At 36.8% G+C, this 24,465-nt stretch overlaps 1 protein-coding gene across 5 annotated transcripts in view; it reads left to right on the top strand.

Annotated features, from left to right (window-relative positions):
* The first annotated feature begins 6,970 nt into the window (after window positions 1–6,970).
* MTDH (metadherin) overlaps window positions 6,971–24,465 on the top strand; it is a 67,065-nt gene continuing 49,570 nt past the window's right edge. For all 5 annotated transcript variants that reach the window (XM_051970893.1, XM_051970895.1, XM_051970896.1 and 2 more), the window contains exon 1: window positions 6,971–7,469. In XM_051970893.1, the coding sequence (XP_051826853.1) occupies window positions 7,071–7,469 (399 nt within the window). In that variant the 5' untranslated portion in view covers window positions 6,971–7,070. The remainder of the gene's footprint in view (window positions 7,470–24,465) is intronic.

Consider the following 24,465-nt stretch of genomic DNA (forward strand, 5'->3'; position numbering starts at 1 on the left):
GAAACATATTTTTACAATTCAAAAGGAACTCAAAAATCAATTCTTCTAAACTCCTTACTTTACAAATGAGGAGATAATCCTTAGGAAATTAAATGACTTGCCCCAGGTTACATAGTTAATTAATGCAAAAATCTTTGTGAAATCAAGACACCCCCCCCTCCTTTTTTTAAACTGTCTCACAGTTCTATAAGGCATATTTAATGTAGAAACTTCTTTTATTAGGAATTATGAGTAAGTCCATAGAAAGGTTATGAAAAGATAAATAGGCAAGGAAACCTTTGCCCAAGATTTAAAGTGTCCTTTTTTTGGTGAGATAAAGTAGCATCATTAAAAATGAGCTTGACTTTATAAATGTAGGTCTCCAGTATCTGGTTCATTAAAGGTCTGCCATTATCCATCTCTACTACTATTACAAATAAGAACTAAATTTAAAAATCATAGTATGTGCCATTAAATAACACATTCAAGGTAAAATTTCATCATGCATACAGCAGAGTTTTTAGAAAGGAAAAGATTTAATATATTGACTTCTAAAACTGTTACAAGGAGCATTGTTTTCAATTCTTAGTAAGATGTTAAAATTATTTTTTCACTACAGAATTTAGGGGGCATGACCTCAACAAGATCTTCAAATTCTTCTATAAAATCTTATCACTGCCTTGTTTTCTTCTCTACAGGAAAAGTTGAAAATCTATTTTGTATTCATTCCTGAAATTATACCCCCCCCCCAGTTCTAAAACCTAGAATTCAAGATAATCCTTGTACTTATGCACTTGATTCCACTACCTCCTCCAGAATCTTTTTTCCTAGAAATCTCTCCTTCTCCCTCTTCCTCTCCAATCACTCCTTCTTTCTTGCATCCTTAGCATATTTCTACAGATATGTTCATATTTCCTCAATCCTTAAAAAAAATTTCCTTTTCTGTCCCATCAGCTACCATTCCATCTCTCTTCTCCTTCTGAGTGAAGCTTTTTGGGAAGTTTTCATTTATTGTTTCTATGTCCTCACCTCAATCTCTCCCTAACCCCTTCTGCTCTGGATTCTCCCTACCACCATCCTACTATAGCTATTCTTTCAGAGAACTGGTAATCAACAAATTCAATGGTCCCCTTTAAGATCTCATCCTCTGGGATTTCTTTGAAGCATTTGACACTTCATTCCTTCTTCCTGGATCTTTTCTCTCAGCTTCACCCAGAGATCACATTATCCTGGTTCTCTGCTTATCTTTTCAGCTTACCTTTCCTCTTTCTCTTTTCCAGGACCTTCATCTTCTTAGGCACTTAAATAATTATTTCCTTCTTTCTGTTGTTTAAAGTGGGTATCCCCTAAGTTTCTGCCTTTGACTCTTTTTCCTTCTCTAGGTCTTTTCCTCTGGAGGCAACCATGGTAGAGCAGATAAATTTCTGGGATCACAAACAGGAAGATCTGGGTACAAATCCTGCTTCTGACATCTCAAGATCTATATCAGTGGATGTTATCTTTGACAAAGTTCACCTTTTCTCTATACCAATTGTGAATGGACGGATCCAGAGAAAGTCCCTCAAATTCATAGAAAGAAATGTCTCTCTGTAAGATTACAGGACTCAGAACTGGAAGAAATGTTAAGTTTAGTTTAGTCACATAATTACAGGATTTAAGAATTGTAAATTCTCCCTCATTGGTCTTCTAGTCCAATCTATACACAAAAGGAATCTTTGGTGTAACATATCCAGCAAATTGTTAAGCTGCCTTTGCTCAAGAATCTCCAAGATAAGAGAAGGCACCATTTCTCAAGGTAACCCATCCACCTTAGGAAACTCCAAATAACTGAAAGTTTTTTTCTGACATCAAAACGTAAAATTGTCTTCTTTGCAAATTCCACCTATTGCTTCTAGTTTAGCCTCCTGTGTCCAAGAATAATTTCCCACTGACAACCCTTCATATGCTAGTCCACCTCACTTATTTTTCAAATGAAGAGATAGGTTCAGAGTACTCGGTTGACACTTCCAAAATCATAGTAGATAGTAATATTCTAATTCAAACCTTCTGATAGGCACATAGATCTTGAGCTAACAGGGATGTTAGAAGCCATCTTGTCCAATCCATTCATTTTTTTAGCAGAAGAAACTGAAGGTCAAGTTCAAGGAAGTTAAGCAATTGGCCAGTCACACAAGTAATAAGCTTCAGGTCTTTTTTTTTTTAAAACTCAGCTCCTTTGGCAATAGCCAGTATTATTTCCAGTGTATCATAACAACTGCCATTTGGAGGAGAGATCCCAGACACTTCACGTAGAGAGTTGTCTGAGGGACATGGAATTCTGTCTTTTGTAAGAACCTCCCTTAGCAAGACTGAAAAAAAGGGAACAGCATCAGAGGAGCTCCTGATGCTGGTATTTATAGGCCCAGGCTGACAGGTGTGCTAATGAGAATGTGCTCCAGGAGCCCTCTAGCTGGGCTCTACTCAGTACCAGCAGCTCAGATGCCTGGAATGACATGGCAGTTAACTGCCAAACGTAGCCAACTTTCGTTACTGTGGGGCATCTGTGTCTAAGAGCCTCAAAGCATTTCCTTTTTTTTTTTTTTTTTCAGTTGCAATAGTTCATATGCTTGACAAGGGCATAGGTATTATGAGGCTAGTGCAAGAGATATTCTGAGGCTGGCAGTGCTTCCATGTGCCCCTCAAATAACATCCAGCCACATGGCTTGCTATTCCTCTGAAGTCTAGTAAGTATGTTCCAGAATCACAGACTCAAATAGCAGTAGCTCTCTTTCTAACGCCCAATAACAGCAGCCAAAGGAAAACATTAACTATTACCTTCTCCCCACCGAGAGCATGGGCTGCTTGCTGTGCTGACAATAGAACAGGGTGGTAAGAGAATAGGATGCAGGTCACTTCCAGAACTACCTAGACTGGTAGTTTCAATGACTGAACACAAGATAGTTTTGTAAAGCTCATCAGAGGATCTTTCCACAGAAAATATTGAAAACCAATTATCTCAACGTTAATCTATCACACTAGGTAACCAGCTTATGAGTAAAAATGACTTCATATGAAAGTGATGAAGCAAACAGCAAAGGCTGAATCTTCTACACAGAATTATAGCTTATAGAAGAAGTACCACAGGTTAAGGGTCAGACAAATATGGTCTTGGTAGTTTAAAAATGGAATAAGGTAGAGTCTTCATAGTTTTGTGATAAGCTTTGGTTTCAATTTCTGGTTAAATTCTAGAAGTGCTTATTTGTGAATGCTTAGAAAGGGAAGAGATTTAAACACCTTGAACTAGGTTCTTTAAAAACAAGGCATGCCAGATTAACTCCATTTCTTGGGAAATCACAGGAATGTGTGCTTATATATCTGGATTTCAACAAGGCATTTAACAAATTTTTTTTTGGAATATCCCTGTAAACAAGAAAGATGGGCTGGATGATAATACAGTTAGGTGTAGTAAACAGAATTTGTTACTTTTCCAATCAATTATCCCTATAATATTATCAATATTCATCAATTATTCCTTTAATATTAAAAATATGAAATAACTCATTGAAAAAACAAGAAAATATATGAAATGTTTCACATCTGCAGACCTCCTATCTCTACAAAGAAGTGGGGGGAGATGTTTAAAAAGTTCTTTTTAATAAAGTAGGTGAGTAATGACGTATGGGCCTTCAAAGTTTGCAAATGGCTTCACATTCAATATCTTATTCCAGTCTCACGCCAGTCAGAGAAGGATCATTTTAAGTGGTAGCATAATGTAGCAGAAACAATGCTGAATTTGGAGACAGAAGATTTGGGTTTTTACCTGGTTTCTCATCACAAGAAAGTAGCATCTGTTTGAATTAAATTCAGTTCCTGAAGAATACCAAATCTTTCCAGTACATCACCAAACTACCTCTTCTTAGATGTATGACCATGGGCTTAATTCTTCATTCAACTATCTACTCAAAAGGCTATTGTGAGGAAAGTATTTTTATAGCCTTAAAAAGCTATGTAAATGCAAGTTACTATTAAACCTGGGGGATAAGGGCAGACTTCAAGGAAAAGACAGGATATTCAGTTGGACCTTTAGTTTTAATAGTGGAGATATTGGGGAGTTCAATCTAGGATCTCACTCTAATTACCCCCCACCCAATGTAGCTTTTGAATTCATCTTTCAGTCGAAACTGCTGTCCCTGTATTCCTTCCAAACTATAACTACACTTCCAGTCTCCCATGTTTGCAACCTCAGGGTTATCCTAAATTTTTCATTTATGCCACACATAAAAATTAGTTGCAAAATCTTATTCCTATTTCCACAATCTCTCTCAATTTCCTTCTCAGGCATAAAAATGCTACCCTAATTCAGGTCCTAATCACCAATCTTTGTCTGTTTCTTCAACTGTAAAATGGGAATACTGATAACACCTAACTTCTTCCCCTTGAAGAAAAGAATCTGAGTTCAAATCTTGTCTTTGCCACTTATTATCCATTGGCCATGGGCAAATGATTTAATCTTTAACTAGGAGGTTAGATTCAGGTCACCTTTGTCTAGATATAAGAGCCTATGATTGGCACATTTGGAACATTATTTTCAGACTAGATGGATCCAAAGGGGAAAGACTGGAAGTAGAAATGCTAGCTCTAGTGTCAAAATGCTTTATATTTCCCAAGTACAAAGTTAAAGTTGTGGAACTGACAATATTTCAGAATTAGAGAAATTAGAATTGGAGAAGCAATCTTCAATAATATCTAATCTTTTTTGCCTTGTAATTTGTTGTCCTTAATTATAAGCCTAGCAAAACTCTACTGTTTTTATTATTTATCATTTCGTCCTACTCCCTTCCATTTATTTAATCACAAACATCCATCAGAACATTTCTGTAAAGTAGGTCAATATATCCCTAAACACTTGCTATTCAATGTTTATTAATATCATTCCTATTTTTCAAGCCTAAAATGATCCTCCACTTAATCCACTTCACATATGCCATGCAGGTTAAATATTAAATCTAACCAGACCTTGATAGGCACAGTCCAGGACCCTGAATCCAAGAGTTCTGGGAATAGTGACATTAAAATAATAACATTAAAGAAATTGTACCCTAAGGACCAGACTTTTCTGACTTGCAGTTCAAGCCTTCCATATGTATTGTCTCCATTAGAATGGCTTCCCTCATAAGAGTACATGCCCTCCCTAATACATGATACATAGTGATTACAGATTTCATTCATTCATTGAATCATCCATTCATGCTAGCTCTCATGCTGATGAGAATGATGAAAATGTTTTATACATTTTATAGCAAGTAGGGGAAGAATTGATAGGGTAATTAATTTCTATCTTAAAATTACCTCTCAAGTTATACTCAATACATGAAAATAATTTTAAACTCATTTTATAAAAGGAAGGGTTTTGGGTTTTTTGGGGGGGAGGATCTGTATTTTCATTGATATGGAGAACTGTAAATTGCCACTTCCCTCCTCCATTTCCTTTTAGTGTGTTATCTTCCTTCCTTAGATAGTAAGCTCCAAGAGAGAAAGGCACTTTTAAGAAAACAATAATATCCACAGCACTGAGCACAAAGCCTAGCACTTAGTAGGCACTTAATGTTTACCGTTTGACCAATTCAAGTTTTTAAGCCTCCAAAGTTGCCTGGATAATTAGGGGAAAAGAAGCTAATATGTCAGAGGCAGAATTTTAACCTAGATCTTTCTGATTCTGCAATTGCCTCTCTATATTGGTTTTGTACTATCGAATTTGTACTACAGATCAAACTGTAAGAGTGCTCAGAGGCTTTCTTGTCCAACTTTCTCATTATAAAAATGAAGAAACCTTGTGTGAAAGGTTGTGCCCTTTAGTTAAGAACTTTTTTAGTTAAGTGACTAAGTTATTTTAACGAAGACAATTCTCTGTGACCTTGAACAGATCTTCTATCTATAATCTTCAATTTCTTGATCTGCAAAACGAGGAGGGGAAGGGGGACAGACTATTTATTCTTAAAGTCCCTTCTAGTTCTAAAATGTTCGATAAAGTTTGTTGTTAAATTGAAAGGACCATCGAAGGTCGGGATGATATTTGAAGCCTTTTTCTTGGTACTTATCAGTAAAATCACATGTCTTTGCATTTCTGAATTACAGGAACTGAATGAAGAGTTACAGAATAAGGACAAACAGTCCGATTTCATGATAGCCTTAAGTAATGAATGACAGCAGAGAAATAACTTTAACCCAATTTTCGAGTTTGTAAAACGTGAGTCTCCGACCTACGGCTAGGCTGGGGAGGAAGGGGTTGGTGTTGTAGTTTGGGGGCCGGAAGAGAATTAAAAATCATTTTTAATAAGAACACCTCCAAATTGGGGGTTCCCCCTCGATTTAGACTCCGCCCCTTCCACCTCTACCCTGGTTTTCGACTTCCTCGGTGCTTTCCCAGTCTCTCTCATGGGCACCTCTTTCCCGGGATCCAACGAAAACAGGGTCACCCCATGCTGCATTGCGGCCCCCGACTTGGCGAAATCTCTCCCTCTCCCTTTCACCTGCGCACTCCCCAATCCCCCAAATCCTAGAGGACCAAAGGAAAGGGCAAGGCCATTCTGTGACCAGAACGTGGGACTCGCGCGCTGACGCTTAGCTCCGCCCACCACCCAGTCCCACGTGACTCGCATACTCTTCCGTCTCGACCCGCCTTTCCCTTTCTCCTCCCCACCCTGCCGGCCTCGCCCCGCCCCTAGCCCTACGCGGCGCGCCCCGCCGCTCTCTCGAGCCGCCATTGTTCAGCCGCGGGAGGAGGCCTGGTCCCTGGCGCCGGCGCCGACACGCCGCTTAGCGGTGGCCCCTGGAGAGGCTGCCTGCTCTCCCCTCTGCTCCTCCTCTTTCTCCTCCTCTTCTCCCTTCTCCTCCTCCTCTTGGCGGCGAGTGAGTGAGGCTGCCTGGGGGACCCGGGAGCAGCCCTGTCCCCCCGGCGGCTGTGGCCGCGATGAGGTCGGCCTGAGCGGAGCGCTTGCCAGCCGCCTCTTGCTCCCTCTCTGTTTCCCTCGCTGCCCGCGGCTCCTCGGCCACCTCGTGCGTCCTCGTTCCCCGGCGGCTCCTCGCGCGGGGCCCCGGACCCCCGAGGGAAGATGGCCGCGGAAGCGGCGCGGAGCTGGCTGGACGCGCTGGCCCAGCAGGCCGAGGAGGGCTCGGCCCCGCTGCGGGAGCTGCTGTCGGCCGGCCTCTACCTGCTGCGCACCGAGCTGGGCCTTGACCTGGGACTGGAGCCGTACAGCTATCCGGCTTGGGTGATCCTGCTGGGCACGGCTGCGCTCGGGCTGCTGCTGCTGCTCCTGCTTGGATTGGGATGGGCCGCGGCGTGCGCCGGGGCCCGCCAGAGGCGGAGGAGCCCGCCCCGCCGGCGGGAGGAGGCAACGGCTCCGGCTCCGGCTCCGGCTCCGGCCCCGGAGGACGGAACCCTTCTGAAGAGCCTCAAGAGCGAGGATTCGAGGAAGAAGAACCGGAAGAGACTGGCCGAGAAGCCCAAGGTGAGACACGGGGCATTGAGCGAGGGTGGGAACCTGGGACCCCGATCCTAGTAGATCCTGTGCGCCGGGGCCCGGGAGTAGAAGCGCAGACTCCGGCTTTCCGAGTTGAGCGGGTTTCCCAAACGGGGACATCACGGGGTGGAATTGGACATGGACGTGAACTTGGGCCATAGGTGGAGCCGACACTCGGACCGGTAAGGCCGGTGGCAAGGAGTGGACAAAGAGAGCCGACGAGGCATGCCACTGCCGATCTTGTGGGCCCTTGTGACCCCTGAGCGTCTTCCTAGGCCTAGCTGACATGTGCAGGCATTGACACTGGAATGGGATGTCATGGTGGTAAGAGGAAGTTGTGTGAAGACGAATTCTAGCTTTGGCGAGCAGAGAGCCAGAAGAGGTGCAGTTTCAGTATGTATATTTAGAAGGTGCCCACTGAGGAGGAAGACACGTGGAAGACACGTTAAGCGTCTGAGCTAGCAGTGCCCACCCCGCCAGCCTTCCATGTTGGAAGGGAAATGGATGCTCTCCCAGGATGAATACTCTGGTAGTTGTGCCCACTGGCAGATAGGACTGGGATTTAGGCCAGTGAAACAAAATGTTGGCCCAAATGGACTCATCGGAGGTCGGGGTAATGAGCCCTAATGCCTTTTTCTATACTATGTATATCCCCAACTTTGGGAAGTTGTGTTTAATGAACTAGAGTAAAAGTAGAATGACAGAGCAAAACTCGGGAAGATGTAGGCACTCCCTGGACCGACAATAAACATAAAATCTTTTATTTTGTTTTTATGTAGCAGTAGTTCCGTACTTTTCTATTCTCCCATGTTCTCTATTTTAAAAGATTACTTCCCTAGTTGTGGACTTGTACGTCAGATGGTTAGAGATTATATACAAGGTTTAGGGAAAGATAAAATTTTGTAGTTTAGAAAATATTAAGGCACTGTGATATATTTTCTGCCTATCAATATGAACCTAATAATGCTTTAGATAGACTTTTAAGTAGAAAAGTACCTATAGTGTTTAGAAGAATATGAGTGTTGCAATAGAGATACAAAGTGTTTATGGAAAAAAATACTAAGTTGACCACTAATGAACTCTATTTTTTTGTTGTTATTGAAATATGTAAAGAATTTTTCACCTTGAGCCTTATTTTTTAAAGTTGTTAAAGATAAATGAAAATAAAATTTTAAATTTATCATTATTGAGATGTGTATTCATATACAGCAGAAGTCCCTGCTTTCAAAGAGTTTATATTAGAGAATAAAGGAGTGAGGAAGAATGTTGTTTCTTCAGTAGTTTCTTGTCATTCAGACTGACACTGTTTAGCAAAGATACTGAAGTGGTTTGCCATTTCCTTCATCAGCTCATTTTACGGTGAGGAAACTGAAGCAATCAGGATTAAATGACTTGCCCAGGGTCACACAACTTGTGTCTAGAACCTGATTTGAAATTAGACTTCAGACCTGGCACACCATCCACTGCGCCATCTAGCTGTCACCTCAGTTAAAGTCATTACCATGTATTGACCTTGGCTGTTTGATGAATGAGTGTAGTATTCATAGATGTAGATAAAGTAGAAGGGAACTTAAGATTGAGTATGTGTTCAATCCCTTCATTTTACAAATAAGGAAACTGGCTTAAATTACTTGGCTAAAATCTTTTTTTCTTTTTCTTTTTTTAATTGTTTATAATTTCTCATTTTCATTTATGAATTAGCACATTAGACCTACTACAACTTTTAAAATTTATGTACTTTATCTGGGCATGCTGCTAGAAAATGAAAAATTTGAAAATTCTTATAGTGGGATGTTCAGATTCGATTATTTGTTTATAATGAAGTGGTATAAATTTGTAATTTCCCCAAATGCCAAGTTGTATTTGAATTTGGAATAAAGGTCCTCAACTTAGTGTCATCGCACCAACATTTTTTAAGTAGAGGAAAACCTACAAGAATTCATGGTTTGAAATATATCAAATCAGTAAAGATACTACAATTTCAGATTGTGTAGCAAGGGTAGCTAGATGGCACAGTGGATAGAGCACTAGACCTGAAGTCAAGGGGACCTGAGTTCAAATTTGGCCTTGGACACAATACTTTCCAGCTGTATGACCCTGGGCAAGTCACTTAACCCTAATTGCCTCAGCAAAAACAACAACAACAACAATAACACAAAACCTCATAGTTCAAATGAGATGAATTCTTCCAAACTGATGAATAAATTAATGAAAAAATATTTATTTAGTGCTTCTTATGTACAAAAAGCAATATGTTGAGTTCTACACAGTCTGCTCTCAAGGAACTTACGCTCTGTTGGAGAAACAGCCCCAATAGGTTTCTTATGCAAAGCAGATGGAAAGGCCTCATGGTTCTTGGGCTTCAGCTGCCAAGCAGAAAATAATACATCTTTATCTTTAATATTTTCCCCCCACTTATAAACAATATTCATTTCTAATGTCATTTAACAATGTCAGACAATTTGGTGAGGAGAATGTTTTGTGTGGTCTTCAATAGCTTTGATTGTAGAAGCAGTTGACAGGTATGGAGGAGGAGACAGCCAGTGATAAGTGCTTAATATGTCATGGACACTGCTAGAAAGACAAGAAATAAACAATCCTGCCTTCAAGGTGCTTTATCTTCAATGAGTATAAGTGTGGACATACAAAATAAATACAAGGTAATTTGGAGGGAAGCCTTAGGGTTAGAAAAATATCTAAAAAGATCTCATACTTTGAGGGAAACTAGAAATTCACAGAGGTACAGAGGAGGCAAATGTGGGGCACAGGGGAAGGGACAGAATGTTGCATATGAAGGAACATGTAGGTCAGTTTACCAAGAACAAAGAGTGCATGAAGGAGAGTAATTTATGATATGAATAGTAGGTCCACTGAAGCCAGGTTGCAAATTCCTTTACGTAAGAAACAACAATTTATATTTCATCTTAGAAGCAAATAGAAACCGTTGGAGTTTATTTGACAACAGAAGTCAGATTGAGAATATTTATTTTGGCCACTGTAGATAAATTAGAAAGAAGTGAAACTACCTAAGAAACTATTATCTGGAGATAGGAGTATAATTAAGAGGAATGGATGTGATGAAAGTGGAGAGAAGGGACAATGTGGGAGATGTTATGGAGATGTGTGACAAATTTGGTGATTGATTTTGGGGTGTGCAAGAATCTGTTGTCTAAGATCAATCAGTAATCTATCCTCATGCATCCTCAGCAGTATATCGTCTTACCTTGATGATAGCACCCTTTACAGAAATAGGGGAAATGGGTGGATCTAAAGGGAAAGATGTTGAGTTCTATTCTGGATATGTGGAGTTTCCCATACCGTCTCTATAAAAGTTTAGTGTAGAATTGTGTCTTATGTATTTGAGATATATATACATATATATATATCTCTTCTCAAAAAGATGGCAAGTATCTAATGGGTCTCTACCACTATATGCTGTCTCTTCCTTTACTCTCATCTCTAGTACCTACCACAGTACTAGGAAGGGAAATAGATACATGCATGTATGTATGTAGATAGGAGACAATATGCCATGTATATAAAATTTTTTGTTGTTGTTGTTCCAGACTTGTAATGTCTAGGTATTAAAATCAAGAAGCATTTATTAAGGACTTCTTATGTACCAGATAACTGCTAAAATAATTGAATACAAATATAAGCAAAAAGAAAGACAGCCTCTACCTTCAAGGAGCTTACATTCTAATGAAGGAAGATAACATAAAACAGTTGAAATGTGTGGATCATTATTTAGGAACGTGGTGAGAGAAATCCATGTGAAGCATTGATCTGTCCTTGAAATGGAGGCTTTAGGAGGAATAAACTAATGGCAAAAAAAAAGCAGCTGAAGGATGATGGCAGAGGCCATAGAGTGAAGTGTAGCTGGTATGAGGAAGGATAGATTCTTTTTCAGAATGGAGGTTCAGAGATGAGGTTGCAAGAGTAATTTGCATAAAAGGCCTTGGATGAAATTTCCTCTTTTGATGCAGTCTTTAGGCATCTGTTTTGTTACTAGAAATTTGCCAGGATGCAATGATTGTCTTTTGTTAGGGTCATCAATGTTTCATAAATGGAATTTTAATCCTTCTCTTCCTAACTTACATGGTATATTCACTTTGTTAGGAATATCATAATTACTAAATAAGTTCTTGTTTTAACTTTATTTACCAAGTTTTTAGTTTTTTTTTCGTTTTTTGCATACCAAGATCCAAATACTTTGGACTTTTGTATATCAATATTTTGAATTTCATATGAAATAACAAACTTAAAATTTCTTAACATAAAAGCAATTTCTTAGTATTATCCATTTGCAAGAAGTTACACTAGGCCCTTTGCCAAAGACCTTCAATCAGCCCTTAGTGCCTTTGGTTGTATTTGATAACTTCTTCCTCATCTCATTTAGAAGAGAATGTTGTAATGGTTTCACTCATTTTAGTATAACAATAGATTTGCAAGTACATCTTCTAAAATCTCTTATCAAACCATTAGGACTATTTCTTGAGAGCAGTTGATGTCTTTAAAATGTGTTTTCCAGGAGAGAGACCTGGTTATTGGTAAATTCCTGGACTTGGGGATAGACCATTATCAATTCATATCTTTGTGATCATAGCAAGTCACTTAACTGTCCCTGAGCTTATTTTCTCAGCTCTAGAATGGGTGGTACTCATACAGTCTACTTTTAGAGTTCTTGGGAGGAAACTACTTTGTAAACCTCAGAAGTGCTATGTAAATGTAAGTATTATTTGGCATTTATCAATTTTTAGGAGGACATGTGGCTTAGTGGATAGAGTATTAGACTTTGAGATAGGAAAACCTGAGTTTAATATTCTGCCTTTGAGAGAATTGGGCAAGTCATTTAACCTTTTTCAGCATCAATTTCCCATTATGTAAAATGGGAGTTAGCAACGCAGACTATTGCTTACTTTATACCTTACAGGATTGTGTTGTGCAGATCAAATGAGATAAGGTGGTTGTTCTTTCTCAAAAAGGACCAAAATGACATCACTATGTTAGTCAAGTTACAGTGTGGCTGATCAGACCAACATGAGCTCAGAATGCTTTACTACAGGTTGGGCACAATTAGGCCATGTGAACATTTGGAGTACATTTTCTAAATTTGTACATCTCATATTTCTTTTTAGCTAATTCAATCCTATTTTGCCCATAGAGCACAGCACCTTCTCTGAAGCATGTCATGCTTGGCGGTCCTGTGCCAATGTGTCCCATGTCATGCAAGCAATTCCAAAGTTTTAAAAGAGACTTTAAGAGAGTATACTTGTATCATTTTTTTTCCTAATTACAATGTGAGCACTTGACTTGTGTAAGTCTCTGTAAAATAGTTTTAGGCAGGCATGCATTTGACATTCAAACAGTGCAACCAGCCCATCAGAGTGCAGTAGAGTTTAAATGCTTGGCAGCCTAATTTAAGAAAGCTCTTCAGTGTGTGGTACCTTATCCTGCCCAGATGATCTTCAGAATTTTCCTTAGAATATTCATATAGAAGCCGTTCAGTTTTCTAGCATGGTGCTTTATAAACTCTCCAGGTTTCATAGGCATACAAAAATGAGGTTAGCACAATGGCTTTGTGGGCCTTCAGTTTGATAGCCAAATATTACTCTTCTCTCCCCTACTTTGGAGATTCTCAAACACTGAACTGCCAAGGTAAGCGAACTTAGAGTATTCAAAAATCTCTATTTGCTGTAACTTATGATTCCACACATAGTATGGTGCTGGCTTGTGTAACCCATGTATTTTTTGGTCATTAATTATTAGGCCAAAATTAACCCAGACATTAGACAATCCATATTTTGTTGCATCTCAGCTTCAGAACCTGCATTGAATGTGCAATCATTTTGACAGTCAAAAGGGATATGGTAAGTAAAGCAATTTGTGGGATAATTTTTACTCTTATGTATTCTACTAAAATTTGTGGAATAATCAAAAGAGATAAATTGAGACTAAAATTTAAATGAACCCAACTACATTTTTTTCTATAGCAATAATTTCAAACTTTTCTGTAGAATTCCAATTTTCCATTCAAATTCCTTGAAAGGAAGGATGGTCATAATGGATGTATATTTCATCCAATACTTGGATCTGCATATTAGTACTTTTGTGATCACCTAGGACATGGAATATTCATAAGGATTCTACAACTTGAAAATTGGCGCTCTAAAAGATGGGAAAAGTTTTAGCAGCTCATACAGAATGAAATCAGCAAAACCAGAAAAACTATAAACATATCTTCCACACTATAAATGAAAATATAACCAAACGGGGAGGAAACAATTTTGAATTTATTTATTGAATTTTGCCTACTATATGCCAGGCCTTGTGCTCATTAAGTGCTTTACAAATATCTTATTTGATCCTCAGAACAACCCAGGGAAATAGATGTTATTATTATTATCTCCATTTTACAATAAGGAAACTGAGGTACAGTGATTAGATGATTTGCCTAGAGTCATATAGTTGGAAGTATCTACAGCTACATTTGAACCCAGGTCTTACTGATTCCAAGCCCAGCCATCTCTCTAACCAAGGAGTCACCTAATTGGCTTCAATGTAAATTGAAACTAAAAGGAAACTGAACCAGAGTGATTGTCCTGGAGAACAAAAATTGAAGCTCCCTCTTTCAGCAGAAAGCTAAGAGACTCGGAGGATCACAATATGTAAACTGTATACAATCAAAGTTGAGGGGGTACTATGATGAATGTTTTTTCTTAGCTCTAGCTCTTTTTCTTTTTTGTAGGATATAGTTGAAAGTAAGGGGGAGAATATTTCAGAAATGGCTGATGATAAAACAAGATACATCAAAATTAATTTCCAAAAAGCAGTGCTGGTATAAGCTATATATTTGAACAGGAATCAACTATTCATATCATTTGGACATAAGTTGGTACTTTTATTAACTTCTTTTTTAAATATAGAAAGTAATTGAGATGCAGAAAAGTTAAGTGCTACCCATAGTCATTATTCAAATGCAAGTCTCTTCTAGGACAGTGCTTTTTCCATACTATGCATCAACCACATATCAAGTATCACTATAAGAGCTGATGAGTAGTGATCACCTTTATTACTAACTCCTATGAATTCAGTTCACCAAGTACTTATGCCTTACCTGTTACATGAAAAAGATTATCCTCTCTGCTCTAAAAGGGTCAAACAAGCTGATAAATAACCCTCCAAAGGCAATTCGAGTTCTATTGAATTTTTCTAGGTTTCAATTCCCTAATCTATAAAATGAAGGAATTTGATTTGATCTAGGGCTTCTTCTAGTTCCAAGTCTTGAATAAGTGATGAAAGCTAGTTCTCTAGTAGAAAATGGTAAGCACCAAAGGTACTATTGGTATATAAGCAAGATTTTGATGAGAGATTACATTTTGCATGAATTTTAACTTAAATAAAATTTCAAGTAACTTTTCTAATGTTTTTTCTAGGGTGTTTTTTTTTTTTTTTTTGTAAATATAAATTTTTAGTCTTAGTGTTTTACATAGTTATCCACTATACTTTTTAAGTGATTTGAAATACTGGGTGAGGGGGCAGCTGAGTGATGCAGTGGATAGAGCACCAACCCTGAAGTCAGGAGGACATGAATTCAAATTTGGTCTCAGACACTTAACACTTCCTCACTGTGTGACCCTGGACAGGTCACTTAATCCCAATTGCCTCAGCCAAAAAAAAATAAAAAATACTGGATGATTTGAGAAATTTTTAGGTAACATTTGGATTGTAATGTTAGTGTCGTCAGCTACTGCTTCAGAACTTATAACATATATAATTGTTTGGGGAGTAAAAGCACAAGTTATGTTGACTAAAAAAAATGTTCTGTGAACTTAGCTTTTGATTAGAATTTAATAGTCTTGATTAGATTTGCAAATTAAGACAACTCTTAGGTACCATCTTACATCTCAGATTAGCTAAGGTGACAGGAAAAGATAATGATAAATGTTGAAGAGAATGTGGGAAAACTGGAACACTATTGCCTTGTTGATAAGAGTTTTGAAATGATCCATTAATTCTGGAGAGCAATTTGAAACTATGCCCAAAGGGCTATAAAACTGCATATCCTGTGATCTAGCAGTCTCATAACTGGGTTTGTGTCCCTAACAGATAATTAAAAAAGGAAAAGGTCCCATATATGCAAAAAATTATTTGTAGCACCTCTCTTTGTGTTTTATGATAAAAAAAACTGGAAATTGAGTGGATGCCCATCAATTTGAGAATGATATATGAAGATAATAGAATATTATTGTTCTATAAAAAATGAGCAGGCTAATTTCAGAAAAGCCTGTCAAGACTAACATAAAGCTGAGTGAAACCAGGAGAGCATTGCACATGGTAACAAGAAGATTGTGTGACAGTCAACTATGTTGGACTTGGCTGTTCTCAACAATGAGGTGATTCAAAGCAATTTCAATAGATTTGGGATGGAAAATGCCAGTAACATCCAGAATGTGGAGATTGAATGTGAATCAAAGCATAATATTTTTACTGTTTTTTGCTTGTTTGTTTTTTCTTTCTCATAGTTTCCCCTCCCCCCCTTGGGTCTGATTTTTCTTGCACAACATGACAAAAATGGAAATGTGTTCAAAAGGATTGTACTTTGATACTTGATAATCTTTATCAAATGACTTGCTATCTTGAGTTAGAGGGAGATAAAGGAGGGAGGGAGAAAAACTTAGAATACAAAGTCTTATAAAAATGAACTTGGAGCAGTTAGGTGGTGTAGTGGATAGAGCACCAGCCCTGAAGTCAGGAGGACCCAGTTCAAATCTGGCCTCAGACATTTAACACTTCCTAGCTGTGTGAGGCTGGGCAAGTCACTTAATCCCAATTGCCTCAGCCTAAAAAAAAAAAAAAAAAAAAAAAAAAGAATGTGGAAAACTATCCTTAGATGTATTTTGAAAAATAATTCTACTGGGGAAAAAAATTAATTAAAAAGATACTCGTGACATTTTAAACCAATGCCTTGTCCAGGATTATGTTTATCTTCCTCCTATTTATATAACTTTTTTGGTCTTTCATAGCACTTTTCTCACTTTTGGCATTCATCATATATTTCTTTGTATCATAATTTTTTTTAAAACCTATCATTTAAATGATAAGCTTCATAAGGACAGAACTGTTTTAAAAAGGAAATTTAAAATGTAGTTCAAGGTCTTAGATTACGTAATCGGTAAACCAGTTAATGACAGAATGTTGTAATGTTAAATCTAAGAGATGTGCTGGCACTAAAAATTGATATAAGTAGATATATAGCATTATGTTATCTTAGACCTGGTTTATTTTTCTTTTTGCCCCTTGAAAAGTGGGAAATTGACTATCCTTAGTAGTGCAAAAATGCACACTGAGTGCCCATCTCTAAGCCATAGCTCCAAGTAATAGAAACTTAACATGTTATTACAGGAAAAGAATGATAAATTTAGAAGCTAGAAGAGTCACACCCAGACCTCTTTTTTAAATGTGAGGAAACTGGTCCATGTGGGTTCTAAGGTCATACCAATAGGATTTAAACTCAGAACTTGCAAATCCAACACTCTCCACTGTACCAGCTTCTGGTCACTCTGGTAGACAGATGATAGTGTTTAAATCATTTTACTAGAAAAATTAGACTTTCTGATTTCTGTATTTGATAAATTTCAACATAATTTGAAGTCAAGATTTTTCAACTTCTTGGTTTGCAATTAACTTCAAATGGGGCCCAGCCCTAAATTACTCTAGACATCAAATGTTAAATTCTATATATACCTAATAGTAATCTATATTGCTAGATTCTTAGGATGAATGCTATTCGTGCTATGATTTAGATTGCCCAACTATAATGGAATTTTATTTTGAGCACAGCATTTGAATAAAACAAGTAGAACCAAAACTTTTAGCTCTTAGTTATATAAGACACAGTATTCATAAAACAATAATAGCATTCTTTACACCATTTGTTTGATTGTTAGCTAAGGTTTTTTTGCTCCCTGTCTTCTAGCTAATTGCAACTACTACCAGACATGAAAGAAATGGAGGACTGCAACTTTCAACATGATTGTTTCCTTTCTCTTTATTCCCACATATATATTGTAACCACTTGGAATATATTTGTGAAAAGTATATTGCTGTAGTTCCTAGGGCAGTGGTGGATATTGGAGGGGAGAGTATTGATGAGTTGGGGAAGTTCAGTAGTGGTTATTAGATGTAGAATCTCTTCAGTGTGTATGATGAAGATTTACTTAAATTTTGGGATTGGAATAAGGGAAATTCAGGAAGAAGAAAACATTGTAGGTTGAAATTGGGAGTGGTTGAAATGAACTTTTTAAAAGATTGATCAGCTTTAGCTTGGGAGTATATATTCAGTGAAATTTTAGGTCCTCCAACACATGAGGACTAATTTTGATTATCAACAAGAAACTTTGTTGTATTTCAGAATCCAGGATAATTAGAAGGGGGAAAAATGACTTCATACTTTAGTTAATTTGGCTAGCTTGTAATCCTTATAGTGGTTACAAATGGCTTGTTGTGGATATTAATGAGTAGAGATGCTCTCATAACTTAGGAAAAAGAATATTGTGATAAACATTAAATTTTTTTAAAAAATTTTTGATTTTTGATTTGATTAATGGATTTATATCCACACATATACATGAAAGAGTTAAAAAAAAAAAAAAGGATGATTTGGTGTTTGTAAACCTTCTCGACTTCCCCCTCTTCCTTTATTAATATTAATTCTTAATCAGTACTTAAGAATCTGGGATTTCATACCCATTGCAATCCTTCTCAGCCTTAGCACATTATGTCATGAATTAGCTTTCTTCATCCGGTTGTCATCTTGGAGATGATTTTTTTTTTCTTTTTAGCTTTTTATTTTTAAAATATGTGCATACATAGTTTTCAACATTCACCCTTGCAAAACTTTGTGTTCCAAATTTTTTCTCCCTCCCTTAGACAGCAAGTAATCCAATATATGTTAAATATGTGCAATTTTTGTATATATATTTCTACAATTATCATGCTGTTTAAGAAAAATCAGATAAAAAAAGAAAACAAGCAAAGAATAACAAAAAAGGTGAAAATACTATCTTGTGATTTACACTCAGTTCCCACAGTGCTTTCTCTGGGTACAAATGACTCTTCATCCTAAGATCGTTGGAACTGGCCTGAATCACCTTGCTATTACATAAGAGCCACATCCATCAGAATTGATCATTGTATATAATCTTGTTGTTGGCATATATAATGATCTCCTGATTCTGCTCATTTCACTCAACATCAGTTCATATAAGTTTCCCCAGGCCTCTCTGAAATCATCCTGCTGATCATTTGTTATAGAACAATAATATTCCATAATATTCATAAATTTAGCCATTCCTCAACTGCTGCACATCCACTTGGTTTTCATTTTCTTGCCATTACAAAAAGGGCTGGTACAAACATTTTTGCACATGTGGGTTCCTTTCCCTCCTTTAAGATCTCTTTGGGATATAAGTCCAGTAGAGACACTGCAAGGTCAAAGGGTATGCACAGTTTGATAGCTCTTTGGGCATAGTTCCAGATTGTTCTCCAGAATAATTGTATCAATTCACAACTCTGCCAACAATGTATTTGTGCCCCAGTTTCCCAATCCCTTCCAACATTCGTCATTATCTTTTCCTATCATCTTAAAACTATCTTGAGAGTGCGTAGTAGTACCTCAGAGTTGTCTTAATTTGCATTTCTCTGATCAATAGTGATTTAGAGCATTTTTATATGACTAGAAATAGCTTTAATTTGTCTGAAAATTGTCTGTTCATATCCTTTGACCATTTATCAATTGGAGAATGGCTTGTATTCTTAAAAATTTTGAATCAGTTATATATTTTAGAAATGAGGCCTTTATCAGAATCTTGCCTGCATTGGTTTTGTTTGTATAAAAACTTTTTAACTTAATATAATCCTGCATTCAATAATGTATTTGAATTCTTTTTTGCCCACAGATTCCTTTTCCACAGATCTGAAAGGTAGACTATCCTTTGTTCTCCTAATTTGCTTACAATATCACTCTTTATGATTAAATCATGAACCCATTTCAACCTTATCTTAATATAGGGTATTAGTTATTGATCAGTGCCTAGTTTCTGCCATACTAATTTTTAATTTTACCAGTGATTTTGTCAAATAGTGTCTATTTCAAATAGAAATAGAAAGTTTTTCTTTTTCTAAGAAAAAGTTCTTATCTTAGAAGTTGGGGTCTTTGGCTTTATCAAGCTCTAGTCATTGACTATTGTGTCTTGTGAACCTAACCTATTCCATTGGTTTATTACTCTTTATTTCTTAACCAGTACCAAATAGCTTTGAATGACTGCTGCTTTATAATATAGTTTTAGATCTATTACAACTAGTCCACCTTAATTTGCATTTTTTGGTTGATTCCCTTGAAATTTTTGACCTGTTGTTCTTCCTGTTGAACTTGGTTATTATTTTTTCTAGCTCTGTAAAGTAATTTCTTGGCAGTTTGATTGGTATGGCACTGAATAAGTAATTAATTTGGATAGAGTTGTCATTTTCATTATATTAGTTCAGCCTACCCATGAGCACTTGATATTCTTCTAATTATTTAGATCTGACTTTATTTGTGTCAGATAAAACTGTGTTTTGCAGTTGTGCTCATAGTTGCTGACTTTGTCTTGGCAGGTACAGTCCCAAATAGTTTATATTATCTATAGTTATTTTAAATGGAATATCTCTTGCTGCTGGATTTTGTTGGTAACATGTAGAAATGCTGATGATTTATGTGGATTTATTTTGCATCCTGAAACTTTACTAAAGTTGTTAATTGTTTCTAGTAGTTTTTTTAGTTTATTCTCTAATATCTGCCGATGATCTTAAACTACGCTACAGTGAGCCTCCCTAAATCCTGGATCATCTTGTTCAATATTGTCAAGTTGAAGGCTTTGACAGTGAGAAGTTAAAACACTTGGGAGCCTTCTTAGCTGAGCAATGTCTGCTAAAACTTGGATTTCTGGCATAATATCATCCAGAAACTCAAATCATGATGGGGTAGCAATCATATTTTGAGAGAAATCAACAGACTCACAGAATCACAGACTAGGAAAAAACCCAGTCAGTGTAAAGAGGACTTGAAAGAGTCCTGCAATTTAAACATTGAAAGCTAGAATCCTTTCTATGTTAATAGCTACAAGAAGTGCTATTTTTTGCAGGGCTCCTTGTGCATTATTTTATTCAATTCTCACAGAACCTTTTAAGATAAATGCTGTTATACTCATTTTGCAGATGAGGACACTCAAGATGAGAGATTCCATCACACACTATGGTCACACAACTAGCAAATGTCCAATACAAGATTCGAATCAGGGTTTTCAGAACTTTTAATTCTTACATGCTATTACTTGAATTCATGTGGAGAATGGCATGTAGGGAGTTAAGACTTGAGACAGAGACTGATTAGGAAGCTATTTCAGTAGTACAAGGGAAAAGTTATGAAGGACTGAAATAAGGTGTTTTGGGTGGGTGGGTTGGAGCCGTTGTGGAGAGAGAAATGAAAAGATTTGTCTACTTATATGTGTGGGATTAAGTAAGAGGGAGACTCTGAAAATAATAACATTAAGGTTGTGAAAGTGAGGAAATGGAAAAAAATTGATGGCTTTTGGGAGTGGACATATTTAGTTTAGATGCTTACAAAATAAAAAGGAAAAACAAACCCAGGCCCAGTTTAAAATATCCAGTAGTCAGTTGGTGATATGAGACTAGAGTCCTGGAGATATTAGAGCCATATGTAGAAATAGGAATCATCTACATGGAGATGGAAAAATCCATGGGGGCTGAGAGGTCAAGTGAGAAAATGTAATGATTGAACAGAAGGGAGCATTGCAGTACACAATTACCGGAGACTTCATCTGGATGAAAAAATCCTCAGATCAGAAGGTACATGAAATCAGTGTTAGAAGAAAATTCAGCAGAGAAACCTTGGAGAAAGGAAGTGGTGAACACTATCATGCTCCAGAAGTCTAGTAATTTACAAAAATGAAAGGCATTTGTTTGTGTCAGTAAACTTTTAAAATATTTTGACAACTTATTATATTTGATTTTCTTTTTAATCCTGTGTGCTTATTTTATGCATTTAAAAACTTTATTTTAGGAAGGGGTCCATAATCTTCATCAGACTGCCAAAAAGAATTATTAACACAAAGATTTAAGAACTCCTGGACTAGATGATATCCAAGGTTACTTCCAGGTCTAAATCCTTTGGCCTTAAATATGAAGTTTTTTTATTTCTCTGTATCACTCATTTCTGAATATCTCTTCTTCCTTCATTACTCAGGGAGTGATTCCTGAAGAAAAGTTTAAAAAGCAGTTCAATAAAATCAATCAAAACATAACCATTGTCTGATGAAATGTGCAAGATGAATATTTTTTCAATACAAGTAATTAAAGTTACTCCACTAAAATCTTCCTCTGATGTCTTCTCATGGCATGAAGGTCTGTCCTCAAAAGCCTTGGCACAAGATCTGGCAGGTTTTATAGCAAGCTAAAGTCTTGAAGGATAGAGACAGTGTAGTGTGATATAGGTTGTATATCTGTTGTCAGAGGTCTAATTTAGCATATGGTTTAGAAAGACTCATTCGGTAGGCTAGAGACAATGATGAATTTTTTGTTTTTTGTTTTTTTTGTTTTTTTTTTGTTTGTTTTTAAATTTTTTATTTAATAATTACATTATATTGACACTCATTTCTGTTCCGATTTTTTTTTTCCCCTCCCTCCCTCCACCCCCTCCCCTAGATGGCAAGCAGTCCTTTATATGTTGGATATGTTGCAGTATATCCTAGATACAATATATGTTTGCAGAACCGAACAGTTCTCTTGTTGCGTAGGGAGAATTGGATTCAGAAGGTATAAATAATCCGGGAAGAAAAACAAAAATGCAGATAGTTCACATTCGTTTCCCAGTGTTCTTTCTTTGGGTGTAGCTGCTTTTGTCCGTCATTTATCAATTGAAACTCAGGTCTCTTTGTCAAAGAAATCCACTTCCATCAAAATATGTCCTCATACAATATCGTTGTCGAAGTGTATAATGATCTCCTGGTTCTGCTCATTTCACTTAGCATCAGTTCATGTAGGTCTCTCCAAGCCTCTCTGTATTCATCCTGCTGGTCATTTCTTACAGAACAATAATATTCCATAACATTCATATACCACAATTTACCCAGCCATTCTCCAATTGATGGGCATCCATTCATTTTCCAGTTTCTAACCACTACAAACAGGGCTGCTACAAACATTTTGGCACATACAGGTCCCTTTCCCTTCTTTAGTATTTCTTTGGGATATAAGCCCAATAGAAACACTGCTGGATCAAAGGATATGCACATTTTGATAATTTTTTGGGCATAATTCCAGATTGCTCTCCAGAATGGTTGGATTCGTTCACAACTCCACCAACAATGCATTAGTGTCCCAGTTTTCCCGCATCCCCTCCAACATTCATCATTATTTTTTCCTGTCATCTTAGCCAATCTGACAGGTGTGTAGTGGTATCTCAGAGTTGTCTTAATTTGCATTTCTCTGATCAATAATGATTTGGAACACTCTTTCATATGAGTGGTAATAGTTTCAATCTCATCCTCTGAAAATTGTCTGTTCATATCCTTTGACCATTTATCAATTGGAGAATGGCTTGATTTCTTATAAATTTGAGTCAGTTCTCTATATATTTTGGAAATGAGGCCTTTATGATGAATTTTTTGACCGGAGCATCTCACAGGTAATAGAGTGCTATCTCTGACAGGTACCACCCGTCTGAAAAGACTTTCAGTACCAGCTCTCTGGCAAACTAGCATTGTTATGAGGACTAGCCAAATGAAATTCTGAGGCTAATGTGGCCAAACATTATTTCTAAAATGGTATTTCTGCTAAGGTGTAAAGGGATTTGATCTATAGTCACTGTTTTCCTGCATTAAACATTCTTTTTATATTAGAAAAACAGATTGAAGTTCAAAGAGGAAGAAAATACTGAGCTGTCCTTATACTTCTGAAAAGTGTACCCAGGCTCTATTGATCAAAAAATGTTACAAAGAACCAGAAGTAGAGGCTGCAACCTCTGTGGAGAGGGTGGTGTGTATTCAATTACATATATGTCCCCAAAATCCTTGAGAAATAAGTATTGAATTAAGTAATATATAAATTTACATATTTTGAGATGTTCACCAACAGTTTTGTTCTCATAATCTGTTATCTTTATTATAGATAAATTTTGCATTTAAAAAATGGACAAGTTCATAATTCAGTGAGGTGTAGATATAAGTGATAATATTATCCATTAATGATAGCATAAATAAAATTCCTTATTAGTATTGATTTTTTTGCATGTATTCTTTTTGGTTATCAGTTTGATCTCATCAAATTGTATTAAAGAATTTTTCAAAAGTCTAGATGTTAGGGGGTTTGGAAGGAATGTGTGTAAAAAAAAGCTAACATTATGGAATATTAAATGAATCTGGAAGATGTTTATTCTGAACTTTTCAAACTGTTTTAAAATTGTAACCATCCCTAGGGCAGAGGGGGAGGAGAAAACAACACAAAAATTTATGGCAATTTTATTATATATTTAAAAGGAATAGCAAGTGTATGTAATAAATTTGTGGTTTCCTGTGTAAAGCATTGTTTTTTATTATTATATAATTAAGGAAATGCTCGCTTTATTTCAGAAATTTAAAAAATAAGCTTTTAAAAAATTTAGCTCTTTGAGAGTAGAGATTATTTGATTTTTGTCTATTTCTATTCTATTCTAACTCCTTAGCATAGTGTCAGAAACATGGTACTTAATGCATTGTTAATTGATTCTGCTAGCTGGCAGTAGTAGCAGTAGTGCAGTGTTGTGGCAGAGGGCAAAGTAAATAGAATGCTGGGTCTGAAATCGGGAATCTTCCTAAATACAAATTTGACCTCAGGCACTTAATAGGTTTGCCTTGGGCAAAACACTTAACCCTATTTGCTTCACTTT

The sequence above is a fragment of the Antechinus flavipes genome, chromosome 1 (genome assembly GCF_016432865.1).
Source record: "Antechinus flavipes isolate AdamAnt ecotype Samford, QLD, Australia chromosome 1, AdamAnt_v2, whole genome shotgun sequence".
Lineage (NCBI taxonomy): Eukaryota > Metazoa > Chordata > Mammalia > Dasyuromorphia > Dasyuridae > Antechinus > Antechinus flavipes.